At 32.3% G+C, this 19,053-nt stretch overlaps 1 protein-coding gene across 2 annotated transcripts in view; it reads left to right on the top strand.

The window, feature by feature from the left end:
* The first annotated feature begins 6,301 nt into the window (after positions 1–6,301).
* LOC112598787 (teneurin-m) overlaps positions 6,302–19,053 on the top strand; it is a 66,046-nt gene continuing 53,294 nt past the window's right edge. Inside the window, exon 1 of one of the 2 annotated variants that reach the window (XM_025345400.1) lies at positions 6,302–6,615. In XM_025345400.1, coding sequence (XP_025201185.1) covers positions 6,582–6,615 — 34 coding nt within the window. In that variant the 5' untranslated portion in view covers positions 6,302–6,581. The remainder of the gene's footprint in view (positions 6,616–19,053) is intronic. The other variant, XM_025345401.1, reaches the window with a different exon arrangement.

The raw sequence follows: 19,053 nt of genomic DNA, 5'->3' as shown, positions 1-19,053 counted from the left end.
ACCATTGGGCTTGGGTTGTGTAGAAAATCAAACAGCAAGTGTTCATAATATTTTATCACCACCAGCGCCTACCTTTTTAATTAAATTAATTTTCATTCTAACTATTCTACAAAATGCCCTCTAATGTATGTAAATTTTTAGTTAAACAATCGCACTTGGCAAAAAGCGTTACACATAACAAATGGCATACGCGTACCTACTCGCGTATACAGACTGTGCGTTTATTTCTGTATGCAGTTAAAACAAATATAACATTTACATAATAATATTATTATAAATTTACGTCATCCGTAATAAAAATTCGAAAATTAAGCGTATACCGTATTAAAGGCTTAACAACATGCTTGTTTTAATTTTCATAAAACCATAACGCATAATATACGTAGGTACACGTGTTAGCAATTTTCAGTTGCTACCCACTTGCAAATTCCAATATCCAATATCTATACTTATTTATATTATTTACCTTTGATATTATATTTTCAAAAAAAATTCAACGGCTACGTAAAATAACACATCAGTAGACTTTAAACTTTAATATATATATCTCAATTTGATAATACTTACGGTTTTTGAGTTAACTTTGTAAAGTCATACATTAAAATATATTAATAAAAATAAAAACGCCTTTGTTGATGTGTTAAAATTATTTATTGAGATGATTAAAAATTAATTATATTAATTGTAAGTAGGTATTAGGTTTTGTCATAATATGTCTTTTAAACATTATTTTTCTTTTTGACTATTTTGAAGACTAAAATTTAGTATTTATTTTTTTATGAATATATCCAAATCACGGAAATGATAATACATTTTTTTACATAATTGTTACGTATAATACACGATGTGGTGTTATAATATGCAAAACACCAACGCATATATTACGAGACCATCTAAAATTTAAATTTTATATGTTTTTCACGTGCTCAGAAAAAAAACAACACTTGACTATAGAAACTCATTTTTTTTTTCAAATAGATTTTGTAAGTCTTTATCAGACGTACCTATATATATATCTTATATATCCATAGATGACAGATAAACAGATTCTTTGTAAATGTATTAAAGCGTAAAGACGAGTATAACACGGCCGCACGTGGTTACAAATTAGATAAAAAAAAAAAAAAAAAAACGATAAAAAGATGTTTGTAAACTGTTTTGTCTGTCTATGCTATTGTTGGCGTTTGTATTATTTTCTCGATATGTTATTATAATATTATACGTTCGGCGTGCCGTGAAGACAGATAATAACGTAGGGACACTATATAATTATTATATGTATAGTACGTGTTCACAGTGATTAAAACAACTACGATTATACACACAATTATACCATTACACATTGTATGAACCTAGCATTTTTATCGAATTTTATTTTATTTCGTAAAAATAACGTTTTACGTATGGGTAAAAACGATTTTCTCGCGAAAATTTTAGGACAAATATAGTAATAATAAAATTGTGTATTTTGTACTCGGTCACACATTTTTCAACAACAGCAGTATATTGTCGCGCTGGTTGAAATGTTTTCAAATGTTTGCGTTTAAAGCCGAACCGTGAGGATACTATTGAATAAACATTGCGTATTGTCTCATTTTGCATTTTTGTGGTCAAATGTACATAATAGTATTATACCAAACTCTCCGTCAGCCGGTCGACTGTATTATTCTCCATTCTCTCTCTCTCTCTCTCTCTCTCTCTCTCTCTCACTCTCTCTCACTTGGTCTCACAGTTTTCAACACACTCGCACTCATACACGTTTTTATTTCGTAGTCGCTGCTGGAGGCATATATTACACTCAAACACAATTGCGGGCCTATAATACTATAATAATAATAATATCCATACAGGTTCGGGCTCCCTAATAATATCGGTTACAAACGATATGTTTTCATCTGAGTTGGCACAGCCATACGCGTGTACAATGTGCATAATATTCAAAAAAGGGAGAAAAAATGTTTTTTTTCGATCCTCGACGAGGGTGCGTCGTTCTCCCATACGGCACATACATTTTGCACACACACACACACACACACACACACACACATATATATATATATATATATATATATAATGTATGGAAACAGTATCGTCCTGGTGAACAAGTGATCGGAAGGCGGGTGGCGGGAAGGTTGCCCGGATAGGGGTATATATCGCAGCGATTACGGATTTGTCGTCACCCCCGGGGTACATGATGGATCGATGACATGCGGATGATGAGTGAGCTCACACACACGCGCGTCCCGACCTGCAGAGGCTCTTTCCCGGTTGCACTTCGTCGGCCATCCGATGCTAATATTCCGACAAACATCCATCATCGGTTTTCCATTTAAGATTATATACCGTTTTTATTTTTTTCCTTCCTCGTCTCCTTTCCCGCGGCTTTTTTTTTCTTTTCTTCGAGATATTGCCTTCACGATGGGATACACGCAGGTTGAGAGATGATATTATTCGGACCAGCGGCGAAGAGGGTATTTTTCTCGTGGTCCCGTCCGATTGAATTCAGTGACGCTAGCGATGGTGGGGTGGTCTTTTCTACGGGTCATTTATTTCATGACCCGTCCAACAATATTCGATCTCTTCTACCCGTATTCATTCCTACCGACCATGACTTGAGTCCAATTTTATTCCTGCCATTCGACCAGACCGTTTTTCGCGGTTGTAGTGACAGTGGTGGAACTTGTGGAGGGGATAAATGGAGAAGGCTTCAAGAAATTCCGTCATATTCGTAAATAATACGCATATAGGATCTACGTATAGAAATTGGAAATCTAATTTATCGATGGACCTATCCTACAGGATGCGATTACCAAGTTTATATTATTATTTAATGTATACATATTTATGGGTTAAATATAAAAAACCAAATATTGCACGAAGTTAAATTTTTATTTTTGTTTTATATTATTTTTATAAGTAAAATTGTAAGTTTATTTTATAAATTAATTCGTCATCAGAAATGTATTAAAAGTACAAGTAAAATTAGAGTTATATTTATACATTTATTACTAAAAATAAGAATATATATTATCATAATAATAAGTAATTATTATCATATTTCGTTTAACTTAATAACACCTCACTTGTTAATTGCTATTTAAAATTTAAACGTTGATGTACATATCTTTTAATACCCATATATTTATATATAATATATACAATTTGAACTTCATTTTTTAAAATTTTTAATCAGTTTTATTAATACTTTAATCTTTATAATGAAATACATATTATATTGTTGGTTGAAATAAAAACCATTAATAGAAGTATAAATAGTAATACATTGTAAAATACATAAATATTTGTGTATTCTTTATAGTTATAGTATTTGGTTCTAATAAAACTATATATATTTAAATTTAAATTAAATGTTTTTAAGTGTTTTAACTTCGCTTAACTCTAATAATTAATAAAAGTAAAAGACAAAGCAAAACTAATATGTACAATTTAAATAGTATATCTACGCCTTGGTATTTTATTTAGTTGGATACACTTAGAGCTCCGACGGTTGTCTGTAATCAAACAATTTCTTTTTGTTTTGTATTTCTCTTATTTTTTCAGTAGTCAGCGAAATTTCTCAAGTATCCGTTTTATTGTCATCCTGCAGTTTTACTCTTTAAGTGGTCTCCAGGTATCCGACGGGTTTTGTTTTTTTCAACGGACTGTCTAAATATAAAAGCGATTTTCTGAAAAAGATTTCAAAGCTAAATTCAGACTAACCTTATAATATACTGACTTATATATTAAATATATATATAAATTATTACTATTGGGTATTTTCTTATTTATATAACATCAAAGTATTATATGTGTATATGAATTAGTATGGTTTTGGAGTGAAGAGTCGTAAAAATAGTGGTAGTGATGATATAAACGACTTTATTTCTTCTACATTTACAGTATGCCTGTGCAAACAAGAGAAATGAGTTTAGGTTATAAAATAGTAGCAATATGATGATTAGTTATAAGACGGAAGATATTAAATTCTTGTACAAAATAATGTAGTAGTGACGAACCTTAATGTACGATGTATAAACACGTCGCTACACAACTTCTAACACATTATTATTACACAATAACACGATAATGGTCTAGACTCTAGAGTATCGGCTTATGAATCCTATACATGCAGAAACATTTTTTTTTTTTATTCAATTCCATCGTGAACTCAAAATAATAGTAATAATAATATTATAAGAAGCGTATATGCGTCTGCCATACAATCTTTGTGACATACGACCTATTATTATGGTAAAGATGTCGGATAAAAATAAAAAAAAAAATGTAAAGACGATAGCGGTCCATATGTCGAAGTGCAGAAAATATCGGATTCGCAAACGCTCAGACACAGCGCGATTGCTCGCGCACTGCAGATGATATCATCGCGTGGCATCGCATTTTATACAACGTATATTCTGCAGACCGTTATATAGGATAAAATATTGATGTCTCCATTATATTATCGGTCGTGTGTCGGACCCATTGTCCGGCGTCATGGATTAAAGGCCTTATACTTTTCTCTTTATTTATATATATGTGTATGTATAATAAAGAAAATGTATAAAATATAATATATATATATATATTATATACACACATATACATTGCTTTTTTTAAACAGATACGGTCTTCCTTTTTTTCACAGTATACGTGTTCTACGCTACAACAGGAGGCGCATGACTGTGTCCTTTCTAGATCAGCCACAGATATTCTTGTGTCCTCCTCCCCTTGACAGTTCAGGTAATAATAAACGCTCATTGATCGCTATCAAAGACTAATCTGATCCTAAGGGTGTTTTTAGTCGCCAGAAAATGCATTCGAAACACACAATAATGTGCGTCAGCAACATTTTCCACACTTCTTGAGCGACCGTAAAACTCCTCAGTTCTCTCAAAAATATTGTATTGAATTTAAGTACGAAATTGGGAAATCGGTATTATTTGTGAATATTCATGGCTGAAATTTGACATGTGTGATGTTGAAATTTTTGCAGTATACTTACTATTACATAATAGTGCATAGGTAAATATACTCTTAATAAAATACTTAAAATAGGCACCTATATGGTTTTTCCATATCGCATTTCAGTTTTATAGATTTCAGAGGGAATTAAACACAGACTATTTATTCTACCAATAACAAAAATATGCACTATAATGGATTAAAAATGAATAGTTAAAAGCTCGTTTGTGAAATATTATTTTAAAATAATCAATTACCGATATTGTGTTTTAATATACATTTGTTTGTTTATCTGTTTATTTTGAATTCTTTGTGGACTATGATAATGGATGTTTAGCCATTAAATTGTATTTTATTTATTATAATTTAATGTTGTCGTTCTAATATATTATTATTGTAATTAAATTACTAGTATTTGTGTTTTTTAGTATCGTATCTTTTTACGAATTTAAAATACACATTTAAATCATTGTTAATATTTTACGGATATCGTTAAATGACAATTGGATCAAAAAATGTCTGAATCAGTTGTAAGTGTTCAATAATAATAATAATATATTTATGATAGTATATTATTATAATAATATATCGCCGAATAATAAAGCAATAATAATATAAACTAATGTAAAATAAATTATATGAATAAAAACATCAAATGAATACTGAATAGCTTATAATAATATAATCGTAAAGCAAACAATTATTAATAGTTATGAGAAATGTCTGGTTTTGTATGTTATTCAGATTTAAATTTTATAAATAATATTAGAAATTACAATAAGATTTGCACGAAATGCGTAAAACAAATAATAATAATAATAATAAAATTATATTAATGTAATACATTTGCATTTTTGTATATTTTTGTTCTTCCATTACGCATTTTATTATTTTGCTGGGTATACTTTTACAAACGTTTTCTAAATCATATTCGTTGGTGTTTTTCTACTTTTCTTTTGAATTTCTCCAACAGCCGCAGGTCAAATCTTTTTCGTATAACCTCCCTTTTCTTTCCTCCTCGGACCAAACTACATTTCCCAGACACGCACTTAGGTTTTGATTTTTGATTTTCCCATCTTACTGCGGTTGAACATTGTCAGCATTGGCCATTGTCGCCACTACTCCCTCTCTCCTCCACCCACGCCATATCAAGCTACGCTGAACCACGCCGCCCTGTCCTGACCGTTTCACTTGTCTTCACCCTTCTGCTGTACTGCTACAAAACGGGAGACGGTTTTTAAGAGTGGGCAACGAGAGAGGGACCCGCGCGCACTCTCACGCATCGCACGGTCCTCATATTATTACTAACGTTCTCACCGCCGAAACCAGTGCCGCCGTCGTCGCCGCCGTTCATCGTCCCGGCGCGTATCCAGTCAGTTAGTTTGACGTCGCTCTGCCGTGCGCATCTTTCTATCGAGTTCGTGGTGCTTACTCGCTGTCGTGTTTTTGCGTTCGAAATCGTTTTCGTTTCGGATTTCGTGTTTTTTTTTTTTTATGTTTTTTTTTTTCGAATAATCTATTATAATATTCTCGAACAGGCGCTATTTATGTTTCTTTCTTGTTAAAATATCATATCGTGCTATGTTTACTGTTACTATTGATCTAAACTACTGTGATTAATGAAAAGCATGATACTTGGATATCCACCGTATGGTAAGCAATCCGACGCTTTTGATTGTTATCTTAATTAAAATCATTTTCGTCTCTCTCTTTATTAATTTTTAACGATATTTGTTGTAAATCCATTTTATTGTTATCGACCGACGTGTGAATATTATAGTTTTGTCAGATCAAAATTCCTGTATACTTTGCGTGAGTGACACGATTGAGAACTAGGTTCAATATGTGTATGTTACCTTTTTTGATACAGGATATAAATAAGAAAGAAACTCTGAGGAATAATATATCATGCTTTATAGATGTGCGAGATTTAAATCAATTTTGTATGTACAATATTATACATACATGCATTTCTATCAACGATTGCCCAACGGGACGTTAAATCGAGTTATAGACAAAATCGATCTCTAGGGATTTAAATCCCTAGCTTCATTAAATCAGTAAGGGGAGAAAAAGTCGTACTTTGGAAAATCTAAGTCATATAATATTTCAGTTGAAATTGCAATTTAAATATTTTACATCATATTCCTAATCTCCATACGAATATATATATATATATATATATATTATATATGTATATTGAGTATATTATATAATAAGTGAAGTAAAATATTGAAAAATAGCTGATATTCAAGACCCACGTATTTACCTATTTTAAATTATGATACCTATGATAAGACAATATTTTTATTAAAAAAATTTATTTTGTTGATTTAGACTTTGTCATATTATTTTAGTCATTATTGATTGGTTAGGATCAACACAGTGTGTTTTACGCACACCCATCTAAAATAATAATTAATAGGTAACAATAATACATAATAACTTAATAATCACCAAATATTTAGTCCAAGTTCCGTTATTTGATGTGAGAAATATTCTAGTATATTGACATAAGCATAGGTAGTGTACAACAAATGGAATCAAAGAATAAACACTGAATGAATGTGTGTGTACTGTGTATGTGGAGTCGTGCGTTTCGGGTATACCTAAACGGGAAGAGCCATTAATTGACCGCATTGTATGGTTGACTGTAAATCATCTAACAATAAAAAACAAAATAAAAACCATTACGTTTAGAAGAGTAAAAAAAACAACACATCGTAATATTACTATTTTTTTTAATCAGAAGTTAAGGTATAGCCAGTATAGATACATATACAAACTAAAGCCATCACCGACGATTACAATCGCCACACGTCTCCGTCTAAGAGTAGGATTTTACCGGAGATTGACGGCTCCGATCAAAGGATTTGTTATTTATTTTGGTTTATTTTTTATAATCGAAACACCCTGTATGTAAAAAAAAAATTATATGTATATAGTAAGAAGAATGTGGTTTTCGGCAGGGTGCAAGCGGGGGAGTATTTAATAATAATTTCGACCTGACAATGGGTGCCCCGGAGCTTCGGATGATATTGATATTTTTGTATTCTTTTGTTTTACAGGTAAGTGTTCAGATTAACAAGCGCATTGTCTATGCTATAATGTAATATACAAACACGTCGTAATACAATGGAGACCGATAAGATGAGACAGCCGGCGACACTGGTCTACGACCGAGTGTCAGGCCGTCAAACATTGTTACGTCCGTCACCGCTGTAAATGACGACGACGACGATGGTCACAGCTGATCGGACGACTCACGGGCGAAAACTAATAGAAGACAATAGACCGTGTGCATAATAATAGTAATAATAATTATTATTATTATTGTTAGTATCATTGCTAACAGGGACATGAGGGTACCGTGGGAAATTTGTGAGCGGACAATGGTCGGCTGTCAATTAAAAAAAACAACGAAATTTCTCGCAAAGCACAGTAGTAGTATTCGTAGGTAGTTGTAGGAAGAATATTATAGAATTAGTAGAAGTAGTTGTAAGTAGTTGGATTTAAATTTCTGTGCAAGGTCGAATTCTATATTCAGAGATATTTGTAAAGCGCCGATGGCCAATCCGGTTTTAAACTTTGTGGTATACAACCATATGGTTTGTATTTAGACATCGTGAGATTTCGCCTAATGTGCGTTTCTCGCTAAATTGTACGGTTTATCGTAGGTAAGAGTTAATATATAAATATATACAATTTTAGTGTTAAAATATTCGGAATTATTTATGTATATAGTTTTATTTTATCACGAACTACTTCGTTGAATATAAATAATAAAGTTACATTTTTGTTAAGTTTTCGCTGTTAGTCAAACTAATATAAATTCTTTTATAAATTTATAAAATTTATATTCATTTTAGTAAGTGATAATGATCAACATTATGATAATATTATTAATTAATAAATGTGGGAATATTATAGAAAAATGTGAAATTTCAAATTACCATACTGTCATAAAGTATTCTAATAAAAATAAAAATAATAGCAATTAAAAAATTGTTTAAAAACTTTAGGATATCTGTTTTAATACAGCTGCAAACGGGTAACGTAATATTGCTTTATTCCTTTTGCATTGTAGGTATCAAAACTAAAATTTTCATTTGTAATAATTCAAGTGAAAAAATTACAATGATTTTCAATTATTTTGGGCATTCAAGAATGGTAATAGGTATAGTAAAAGGACAATCGTTTAAAAAGTGATAACGGTTGATCGAATATCATTAGATTTTAAATCCGATTAGAAATGGCCATGGCCAATATGCTTTGAATGAGGGTTGTAATCCTTACTCAAACTGTTCTTATACTGTAGAGACTGAGCGTAAGCATAAACTCAAAATATTTCTTAAAAAATCTGGGCAGGTAGGTGTTTGATATTTTCTACACGAACCTTAATAAATTGTTAACATCCATAAAATGCCTGTACCAATGGTACCTACATTATGTACACTGTCAAATCCGACGAACCGTAAAAGTATCTATCTAATATTATTATTCAAACATGTTTTGCATTATTTTTATCATTTTGAGTGTTATGATTGAAATATGGGTAAAATTAATTATGGAGGTAACACGGTCTCGTGGGATATACTAAATATCAAAACCAAGCGTATAATTCAATTTGTCAAATTTTGTACTTTATCAATTTATCAATAATGTTCGTATTATTTATAACGCAATTATACTTCAATTTGGAATACTGTATAGTGTAAAAATATAATGCATAGCTGATAAATATTTCAGTTGAGTATTTCTCTTGAACAATACTCAAAATATTGTAAATTTTGCACAAACTATCCTCAAATAAATGTTAAAATACCCATTTTCTAGTGTATAATATTTTTCGTTTACATTTCTCTTGGTTGTACAATACAATACGAATACCATGGATATTTTTACGATCCCGACATTAAAAACAATATATAATATTTTCCCTACGTACGTGTCTGTTCTGTTCCACCACGATTTATGGTCGTTTACTATATAATAATATTATAGTGTCGTATTCCGTTTTAAACACCCGGTCGCCTGCCAATCGTTTCAGTTCAATCGCCTCGGAATGCTGCTCATCCACATATGAAGCTCGAGGGCAAATGGCGTATCGTATAGGTTGATTTTTCCGTATCTCCCCCTTTCTGCAACCCCCGCCTTGTCCTCCACCCTTGAAAAAAGGGTTCACATATGCATATGGATTTTTTTCCGTTTTGTTTTGGCAAATTATACCTTCAGGGAGGTACACATAATATGTGCGATGGCATATATGGTGTTTTTATTTTTATCTGTCCACGGTAATTACACGCTGTCTGCTTGAAACCAGACATCCAGATACGGTTGGCCGCGGAAACAAAGCTAATTCGTTAGGAATCCCTTCAGCGGAGCGTTGTGTATTAAAATCATTATTATTATTATTATTTATAGCACTTAATGTACGGGGGTAAACATTACCGGGATTAGTGAGTACGTGCGTGGAAAGAGGGGATATTATTACACTACTTCGGGAGAAAGAAAAAAAAACGACTTGTATTTAATGGCACTTAATGTCGTGCAGCTGTAGTTCCGATTAAATGAGAGAAATATATTCTTATACCACGACGCACGTGAACGCATACTGTTATGTATAGCTGATTGATTGATATTCGAAACGGTGACTACCGGTGTCCAACACATGGCTGTTTGTATGTTTTTTCGTCTTGCCGGTGATAAAAACAATAATGCCTGTTGTATCAAGCCGTTATTGTATGTTATTTCAAACCATCAAAGCCACCGATTTGTATCGAGATGATTGTGATCCAAGGCCATTCGATAATGAATAACATTTCTCTCCGGCCGAAAACATGATATTTTAATTATTTTATTCATACAAATGATTTTATTTGTATTAAACACAATGTAAGAAACAAAACATAACGATATTGTAGTAGAAAGGTCGCGACTTACTGATAATCAACAATGAAAGTATTATTTACAATAGACCTTAGACGGTAAACATTTAAATATTACGCGAGTTGTTTAAACATGCTACAAAAGTATTTCCTACACTTGATTCAAGTAACTTTTCGTCGACAGCCAGTGTAATATATTATACCAGCATCGTTGGCTTATTGTATACTTAGGTCGTTTGGTTAATATTAATGTGTACAAGTTTTAAAAATTAATTTTGTTCTATAGCTACGTAATCGTGTAAAATGACACAATAATATTAATAACTCATGTCAGATATATCTTTGTATAAATACCTGCAAAGTAATCTTTTTTAAACATTTTTATTTTTGTTTTATTTAAGCCGTGTGATAATTTATTGTTTATTTCATCGAATTAAATAATAATCCTGAACAATTATATTTGTATTATAGTGTTCAAGTAAATATTTTGTTACACTATGAACTATGAAGTAATATTACTGAGGTTGAAAAACTCGTTAGTCGGTACCAAAACGTTTTGATATGTATTCATTAGCGACAGGTTATAAATGACTTACTCCACGTCAGCCCACCCCTCCCCTACAATCCCTAACTATTTTTAAGAGTACACGAAACCATCCAAAAAATAATAGTTATGTTCCGCGTTTCAGATAAGTTCGCGGTATATATTTTAACAATATAATGAATAGTGTTACAGTCACAGAACGCGCACATTATTATAATAATGAATGAATTAAAATAAGTGTAGCGAATTAAACCTTAACCTAATACCTAACCTAGACCGTAACCCGGTACTTAACTATTATTGTAATGCTTTCAAATTAATTTTTTTCCATTTAATGCTATTGCAATCAAAGTATAGAAATCAATAGAATTTTTCAAGAGTGTATTATATAAATCAGGTTTTACAAAACGACCATATGGTCTCTTGGCTCGTACGGATTCTTCCGTCTATTAAATTCTTTATTGTCGTATCTCGGACATCGATACATGCTAGCTTCGCATAGCATAGGTACATGATGTTTTTTTTTTTGTTATAGAAAATAAATATATACCTCATACCACCCTTTTTTTCTTTTATAAGGTTAAACAAACAATGTAGATTTGAAAAAAAAATGTTTCATATTGTTACCTAAGGTATTATTAATTTTTCACCGTGTTGTTTTTTTTGCTACTCGCGTATACGTTATTGTTATTCCAGTTTTGTAATTCGAGAATTATCTCAACGGGACGCCCGGGCCAATTCCCCTTTCGAATCTGCATTGTGTCCATTGTTCCACATTCAGCAACATCAACAAAACAATATAACCGGCTCCATCTGTAAGCCTTTGCGTCGGCTAATAATATGAAATATTAAGGGATCATGTATTATGCACGAGAGTTTGAGAAATTCGATTTGTACGGTTTTTCGGTGACGGTTTTAAAAGACACGCGCGATTGCAATTAGTAATAATTTTTGGTTTACTGTTAACCATGAAAAACGGAATAGGGACACTTCAGATGTGATTCAGACGGTCGTCAAAGAGGCGTGACCTGTTGTAGAACGTCGCCATATTTATTTTATAGTGTATGCACATTGCACATATACGCGAGACGTTAGTTTCTTTGTATCGCGTTCGTACATAACAGCAAATTTATCGATTATTCGCGACCAGCGAGACGAATCGTAATGAGACACCTGGAAAATTAGCCATAAAGACCGAGGCGAGTGCGTGAATGAATACCGTCTGAGGAGGCTCTGGAGTTTGGACGCGGTAGCCGCGGAACAAGCGTGTGCGAAGTCAGTTTCTAACGTTTATTATACATTATTTTTCGCGGAGATAGCATGCTCAGGTACATAATATAATAACTGCCTATTATTATAATAGGCGTCGTGTATGTGTATACTGACTGGGTAATTAATTTTATTTTAAACTCTCGGCCATTGTTCGGGTGCACTTGACTTGCAGGTCGAGTTTTGAGAACCCTCGTTGGTACGTAGTACAGGGGATAACGTGACGGCAACAGCTGTTCAAGATGTCGAGTGATCTTGCGCTGACAATGTGCGATTGTCGATGCGATTAAATGCCGCCTTTTTAGAAGTTCTTATTCATTTCATCTCATTTATATATATATATATATATATATATATATATATATATATATTGTTGATTTAGCTGCACACATATTTATCCATTCGTGTGGAATATAATAATAATATCCTCCCGTCCCTTTCGTTTTTATCCGCGTGTTATTTTAACGCCTCCGCCTCCAACCACTGTCGCGTCGTACTGCTTACACATCCAATACAATATATATATATATATATATATATATTTATGCATGATGCGAATTGTTATCGATCCTGGGGCGGGTATATAGTTTATATATTTATATCCTAATATCCGTTCCGGTTTGACGGACTACAGCTGACAACGGATACTAGCAGCATCCGGTCGACGTGTGATAACTGTACCGTAGTTTACACGCCTACGCGTTATTGCGATATTATATTATTATTATTATTATTATTATTATTATATACTGCGCTGTTCTATAAATGGAATATCCATTTCAAAACTAAGGGCACGGCACCTGGCCCGCCGTATTGTCCCCCCATTTTTCTTTACACGTTTAATCCCAGTTTAAAGTAAAATCAAATGCTATGTAGGCATTATATACGTCTTGTAGTACGCTAATAATATGTTGTATGCGCCGTATAATGTAACATCAGCTGCCTCGGTTATGTATACATCTCTTACGAATGTATCGGATTTCAGAAAGATGCCGACGTCTATGGTATATTTTTTTTTATACTCATCTAATAATATAATTGTAAAAATATATTATAAGTACGTATATAAATATAAAAAATCTTTTTAGACAAATTTTTACGAACTCAGCGTATTTTTTTAAGAGGACAATAATATTATACAATTGTATTTTATACGATTGGCGTATTTAGGTAGGGAACATCTTGCTTTATATTCAGGGTTGAGCAGGGGTGTATAATATTTATTATACATACGTGTCGTATAGTATATTAATACCCACTATCGATGGAAGATAAAAACTTGGCAGTCGAAAACGGTTCCAGATTATATAACTTGCGACGTATCGACGCGGAAGTACGCGACTGTATTGAAAATATATTTCTAGTATACCTAACTCATGCTGCAAAAATAATATAAGCTATCCCGGAAAAACGCTTTTTGTAACAAAATACACAATATAGAGAAGGATCCTATTCTGTTATTTTCCCCTTTCTGAGCTAGCGTGAAAAATGTCCTAAGCAAAACTAATGGATGCACGTTTTCGATAAATTGTCCCATTTAGTGCTTACAGCAGATGTTTATCCGGTCGGCGGGCGACGGCGGACTTTCGCAACACCCAGCGATGTATCTTTACACTTCTACCGAGGGAAAACCATCACATTCTATTTCAAAAACTTATTTTCATTTCCTCTTACAAAGGTTCGATATAGTCAAAGTAATAATAATGCCTACCCTAACCTCTCAGATCGTCCATACTAATATGATCACAATGTCTTTAGTGTTGCAATAAAAAAACACTTAGTGCGCGTTGTACATATTTCTTTTACCTTCAACATGAGAGTATACTTGAAATATACCTATTCATTGAAATATTTGTATGCAAAATATAATAATATGCAATTTAGATTAAATAGTTTTGACCTTACGTTAATATGATCGGAAAAGTTATACGTGCAAACCATAAACTACATTATGTTTTTGCAGGATACATGGGTATTATAATTTTTACTAACAATGATAAATATTAGATATCCTGACATATAACGTCATGAAAATAATTTATAAACAGGTTAGAGACTCAGAATTTTCATTTAAAAGTATCAGAGGTAGACAAAAAAAATAAAATATGGTCTATAAATCTCTAAATATTATTTTATAAAATATATAGGTAATGCTATAGACACGAATATACTACATACTCTGTTATTGTTAAAGTTGTTGATAATATACTTTTTAGTTTACAAACGATAAACGGTTAATTGAACCGTGTTCAATACCTTACTCTAATGCATTTTTTTTCTACCTGTTCCTTGACAAATGAAAACACATTACTTTTATAAAAATGGGTAAAAAAAAAAAAATTAAAATTAAATACGTACGTGCACTAGGTGAGAAAAAACAACTGAACAAAAGGAGTTTTTTAAAATAACATGCTAGGTATATAATATAATAATGTAGTTTTGTAATATTGTTTCTCGGTAACCATATGTCGCCGCATGCACAGGTACCTGTGGTCCGTCAGGATCGTTAACTCTTTCCACACCCTTTTCGACCTGGCAAGATTAAAACCCTTGTATAAGTGTATGTAACAGATTGGAAATTCATCTTTAAAACTCCTTTTACACTTTTTCTTATTCACATCCATATGCTTTACCAATATTACGTCGGGCAACAGATGACGGCAAACCTTCTTAGCTGGCACTCGATGCCGAACTGTTAATCGATGTCCCCCTCAGCACACCTGTTTGGTTGTACGTTAAAAATATATCATAATAATTTTACACTATACGCCTACACATTGTAAAATAATAAAATTCTTAACATTTTCTTTATCTTATCGACGTATTGTTTTTTTAAAATGTCTATGACATAAGCGTAAAAATTCAGTTAATTATTTTACGTATTAAAAGATGTAAATTAATTATTTTATAAATATTTTATTTTATAAATTAGCATTTAAGTTCATTTAAAAGTTAAAGTTCATAAAATATAGGTCTTCGATTTAATAGTATATGAAATGGTTACTGATAAGAGCAAATAAAAATATGCGTACGATGTATAATTTTTAAAACTATTTTATTTGATAATTTGTTTTCAACATTTTTGTAGTTGATACTATGAAAAAAAAAAATATCAATTGTAGTACAATAGTTAATGACATTTGTCATGTTTTATAACGATAAGAAATTTATGTTATGAAATATCAACTAATGATAAGACATCAAGGCTAACCAGGAAATAATTTAAATTTGATAATAAATATTATACAGCAATAATTTTATCGATTTATTCTTAGTTTATGATAACACTGAGAGTGATATCTAAAATTATTCTAAATTTCCGGATGTTGTGCAATTTAAATATCATATATTCGCAACTCCTATTTATGTTTTAAGAGCTCACGATAACACAAAAAATATATAGATATATCTTGGTTGTTTTTGGCGAGTATCGCGACTAATTGGATGTTGTCTCTACTACTTGCATCGAGAGTGTGTGCAATTAATTATCTCGATTATAACAGACAAATGTGACGTTTCTGTGCCGGGAACAATTAGGAGTTTTCAGAGATGAAGGTGGCAGGTAAGAAACTGAAACAAGGCTCCAAGTTCGTTTAATCATTGCCAAAAAGCCTGTGAGAAAGTTTGCGAGCTTTCCTCCATCCTTTATTCCATGTATTTTGTTGTCGTGTGAACTTTTTGATAAATAGCTTTACGTCCGAACGATATTCGAATCGTTTAAGTCTTTTTAAACCAACTTACCTTCAACCCTGCCTACACAAATTCCGGAGATGATAGTCCGATATTATAATAAAATTGCAATTAAAGTTTCATGCTGATGGTGGATATATAATATAGTCGTATTCGGTGTGTGACGTGTGCGTTTTCTCTCACAATTAGTTGAGCGCACCGGTGGCACGCTTTAGTGTGTGGTGGCCGGGCGAGGACACTGCAAAAGTTCTGCTGCCGTTGTATACCTTCCGTGCACCATGCTGGCGAAGAGAGTTCGCAGAGTTGACAGAAAACCACCGCCTCCTTTGAGTTTATCCGGACCCGGGGATTTTCCAACCAATTAAAGTTGCAACCTAATTACTACTATACCCTTTAAGGCGGATGCGTGTATGTATGTGTACAAGTTTATACATACATATATTATACAGCTGAGTCGTATGCGGCGAAAATGTGTGATGGCAGGCGGGGTAGTTGTTGGCGGGGTCTTTTGGAAATGATTTATCAGCACAGACGCCGTGGATATAATGAATCCGACCGGAAATGCGCTTAGACTGGCGAAACATCCGGTCCGATGAATTAAGTATAAGAGCTCTCTGCTATGAGTTTCGTATTACAATTTACTCCGTTGAGCGATATTAAACCGAGCTTTAATGAATTTTGAATTGTATTTACTTTCGATCGCGTCGTGGTAGGTTTCGCGAGTTTCCGTGCTGGCACGCACCGATCACAGTCGGTGTTAAACATATTATTTCACGGCTAATTAAATTCTTAAAAGACCACGTCTTATCATTATCAATAATCAATAATCATTATCATCGTTATCATTATTATTGTTACTTATCGGGTGTCGTATATTATAATATTGCTGTAGTTTTGAAGTGCCTAAGTTTGTTGGTCGTATACTCTGAGCTTTAAGGTATCTATTGTTCATTTTTTTGTTGCGAACGTCATTAAACATGTTAATTTCATGATATTGTAATGTCTATATTTTTCGGAAACATAGTGTATTTGTCTGCTCGTGTCATTTCGATTCGTCAAATGTTGATAAATGAGATCAGGATATTTTGAATAATTGTACACAATCGCCTAATTAAATCCATCATCCTCTGGGTTCACCCCCGGGGACGTGAATAGTCTCGGCGGACTCACAGAGTTGGTGTAAGATTTATGGCGTTTCGCGGTATCTGCTCGGGCAATAAGCTGGCCATGCGCGACGGGAACGTCGTGTGCCGGTGGATTGGCGAGGAGAACCGGGGAAAACCATTGTCGTTGGGCATACACAAAAATGTAATTTGGAAAAGCCGTTAATGTCAAACGCCCGAGCTACGGCACATAAATATCACTCCTTACGGCAAGTAGTGAACAGGGGAATGGAACTCTGCGGCATGTTGAACGGGGTCATTTTCGGCGCGCTTGAAATAAAGATGATGCTAAAATATGAATTACGAGTTTTCATTAAACGCTATTTGGACTGCGGTCATAAAAATGGCCAATTGACTATGCTCCAACAACGATCCGGAGGCGTTATAAATACCTGAACACGAGGCCACTTATGAAATATTATTCAAGTTTGTTCATTGATGGGTTCGATGTGTCTGCATTTAAAAGGTTATTTTGTTTTAAAAATTTAATACTTTTAATATGAGTATCGCCAATAGTTATAAAGTATAACATTACAAAAATAGCCGTGTATAAATAGTAATCCATATCGGCTACATAAATACTTTCATCACTGGTAAGCAATGTGTTATTTTTATTCTTACGTTATTTCCGTATTCTCACGAATTTCAGTATTGAAAACAATACAATTTAAGATTTTACCTTACATTTTATTTTAATTTAGTCTAGTTAAAATTTAAAACAAAAAAAACTCTTTGGGTCGATGAAATAAAATTTTCATGAAGAACCATAATGTACTCGATAATGTATAAATCTATATTATTTAGTTAGGTTTTGTTAAAATTTTCAGCCCATGGGTGTCCCTAGGGGGCCAAGACGGGGCATTTGCTCTCTACCCCCTAGAATTTTAAATTTGTTTCCTAATTGTTATAATATAATGTTATTCTGACGAAACATAATAATGTTCTATATATAAAATATATAATAATAATACATAATTGTAATAATGACAAAACATGATAATGTATTTTAAATAAAATGTATCCCCCTTTAGAAAAATGTCTGGGGACGCCAATGTTTCAGCCTCAATAAATGTAATTTAATGAATTTTTTTTTTAATTATATTATGTGTATAATTTATTATATTACACTTCACATATTATACCTACATATTTATTGCACCAATATAATTTATATATATTATGTACTTGTACTTTGATGTACATTGATTTATTAATTTGTTGGATTATCGTATCTTGCATTACATTTTTGTTACTTATACTTAATGCAAATACTTATCTTTATCTCCATTATTTATTATGGATAAAACATAAAATGTGGACAAGTAATATAATTTTATATCAGATAATGAACAGTAATTAAATGTATTTTACAAGTATTAAGGTACTACACTCAAGTCTTGTATAGCAGAATTGTATTAGTTTAGAATTTTTCGATTTGTAGATAAATATATTCTTTCATTTTATATTATTGAACTACTTCAATTGTATTATATCCCCTTTTGTTGACCAAGCCAATAAACATACGGAAGCTTCCCGA

This window comes from Melanaphis sacchari, unplaced genomic scaffold (assembly GCF_002803265.2).
Source record: "Melanaphis sacchari strain LSU unplaced genomic scaffold, SCAv2.0 Contig4_pilon_pilon, whole genome shotgun sequence".
NCBI classification, from domain to species: domain Eukaryota; kingdom Metazoa; phylum Arthropoda; class Insecta; order Hemiptera; family Aphididae; genus Melanaphis; species Melanaphis sacchari.
This window is presented reverse-complemented; position numbering and strand designations above follow the sequence as displayed.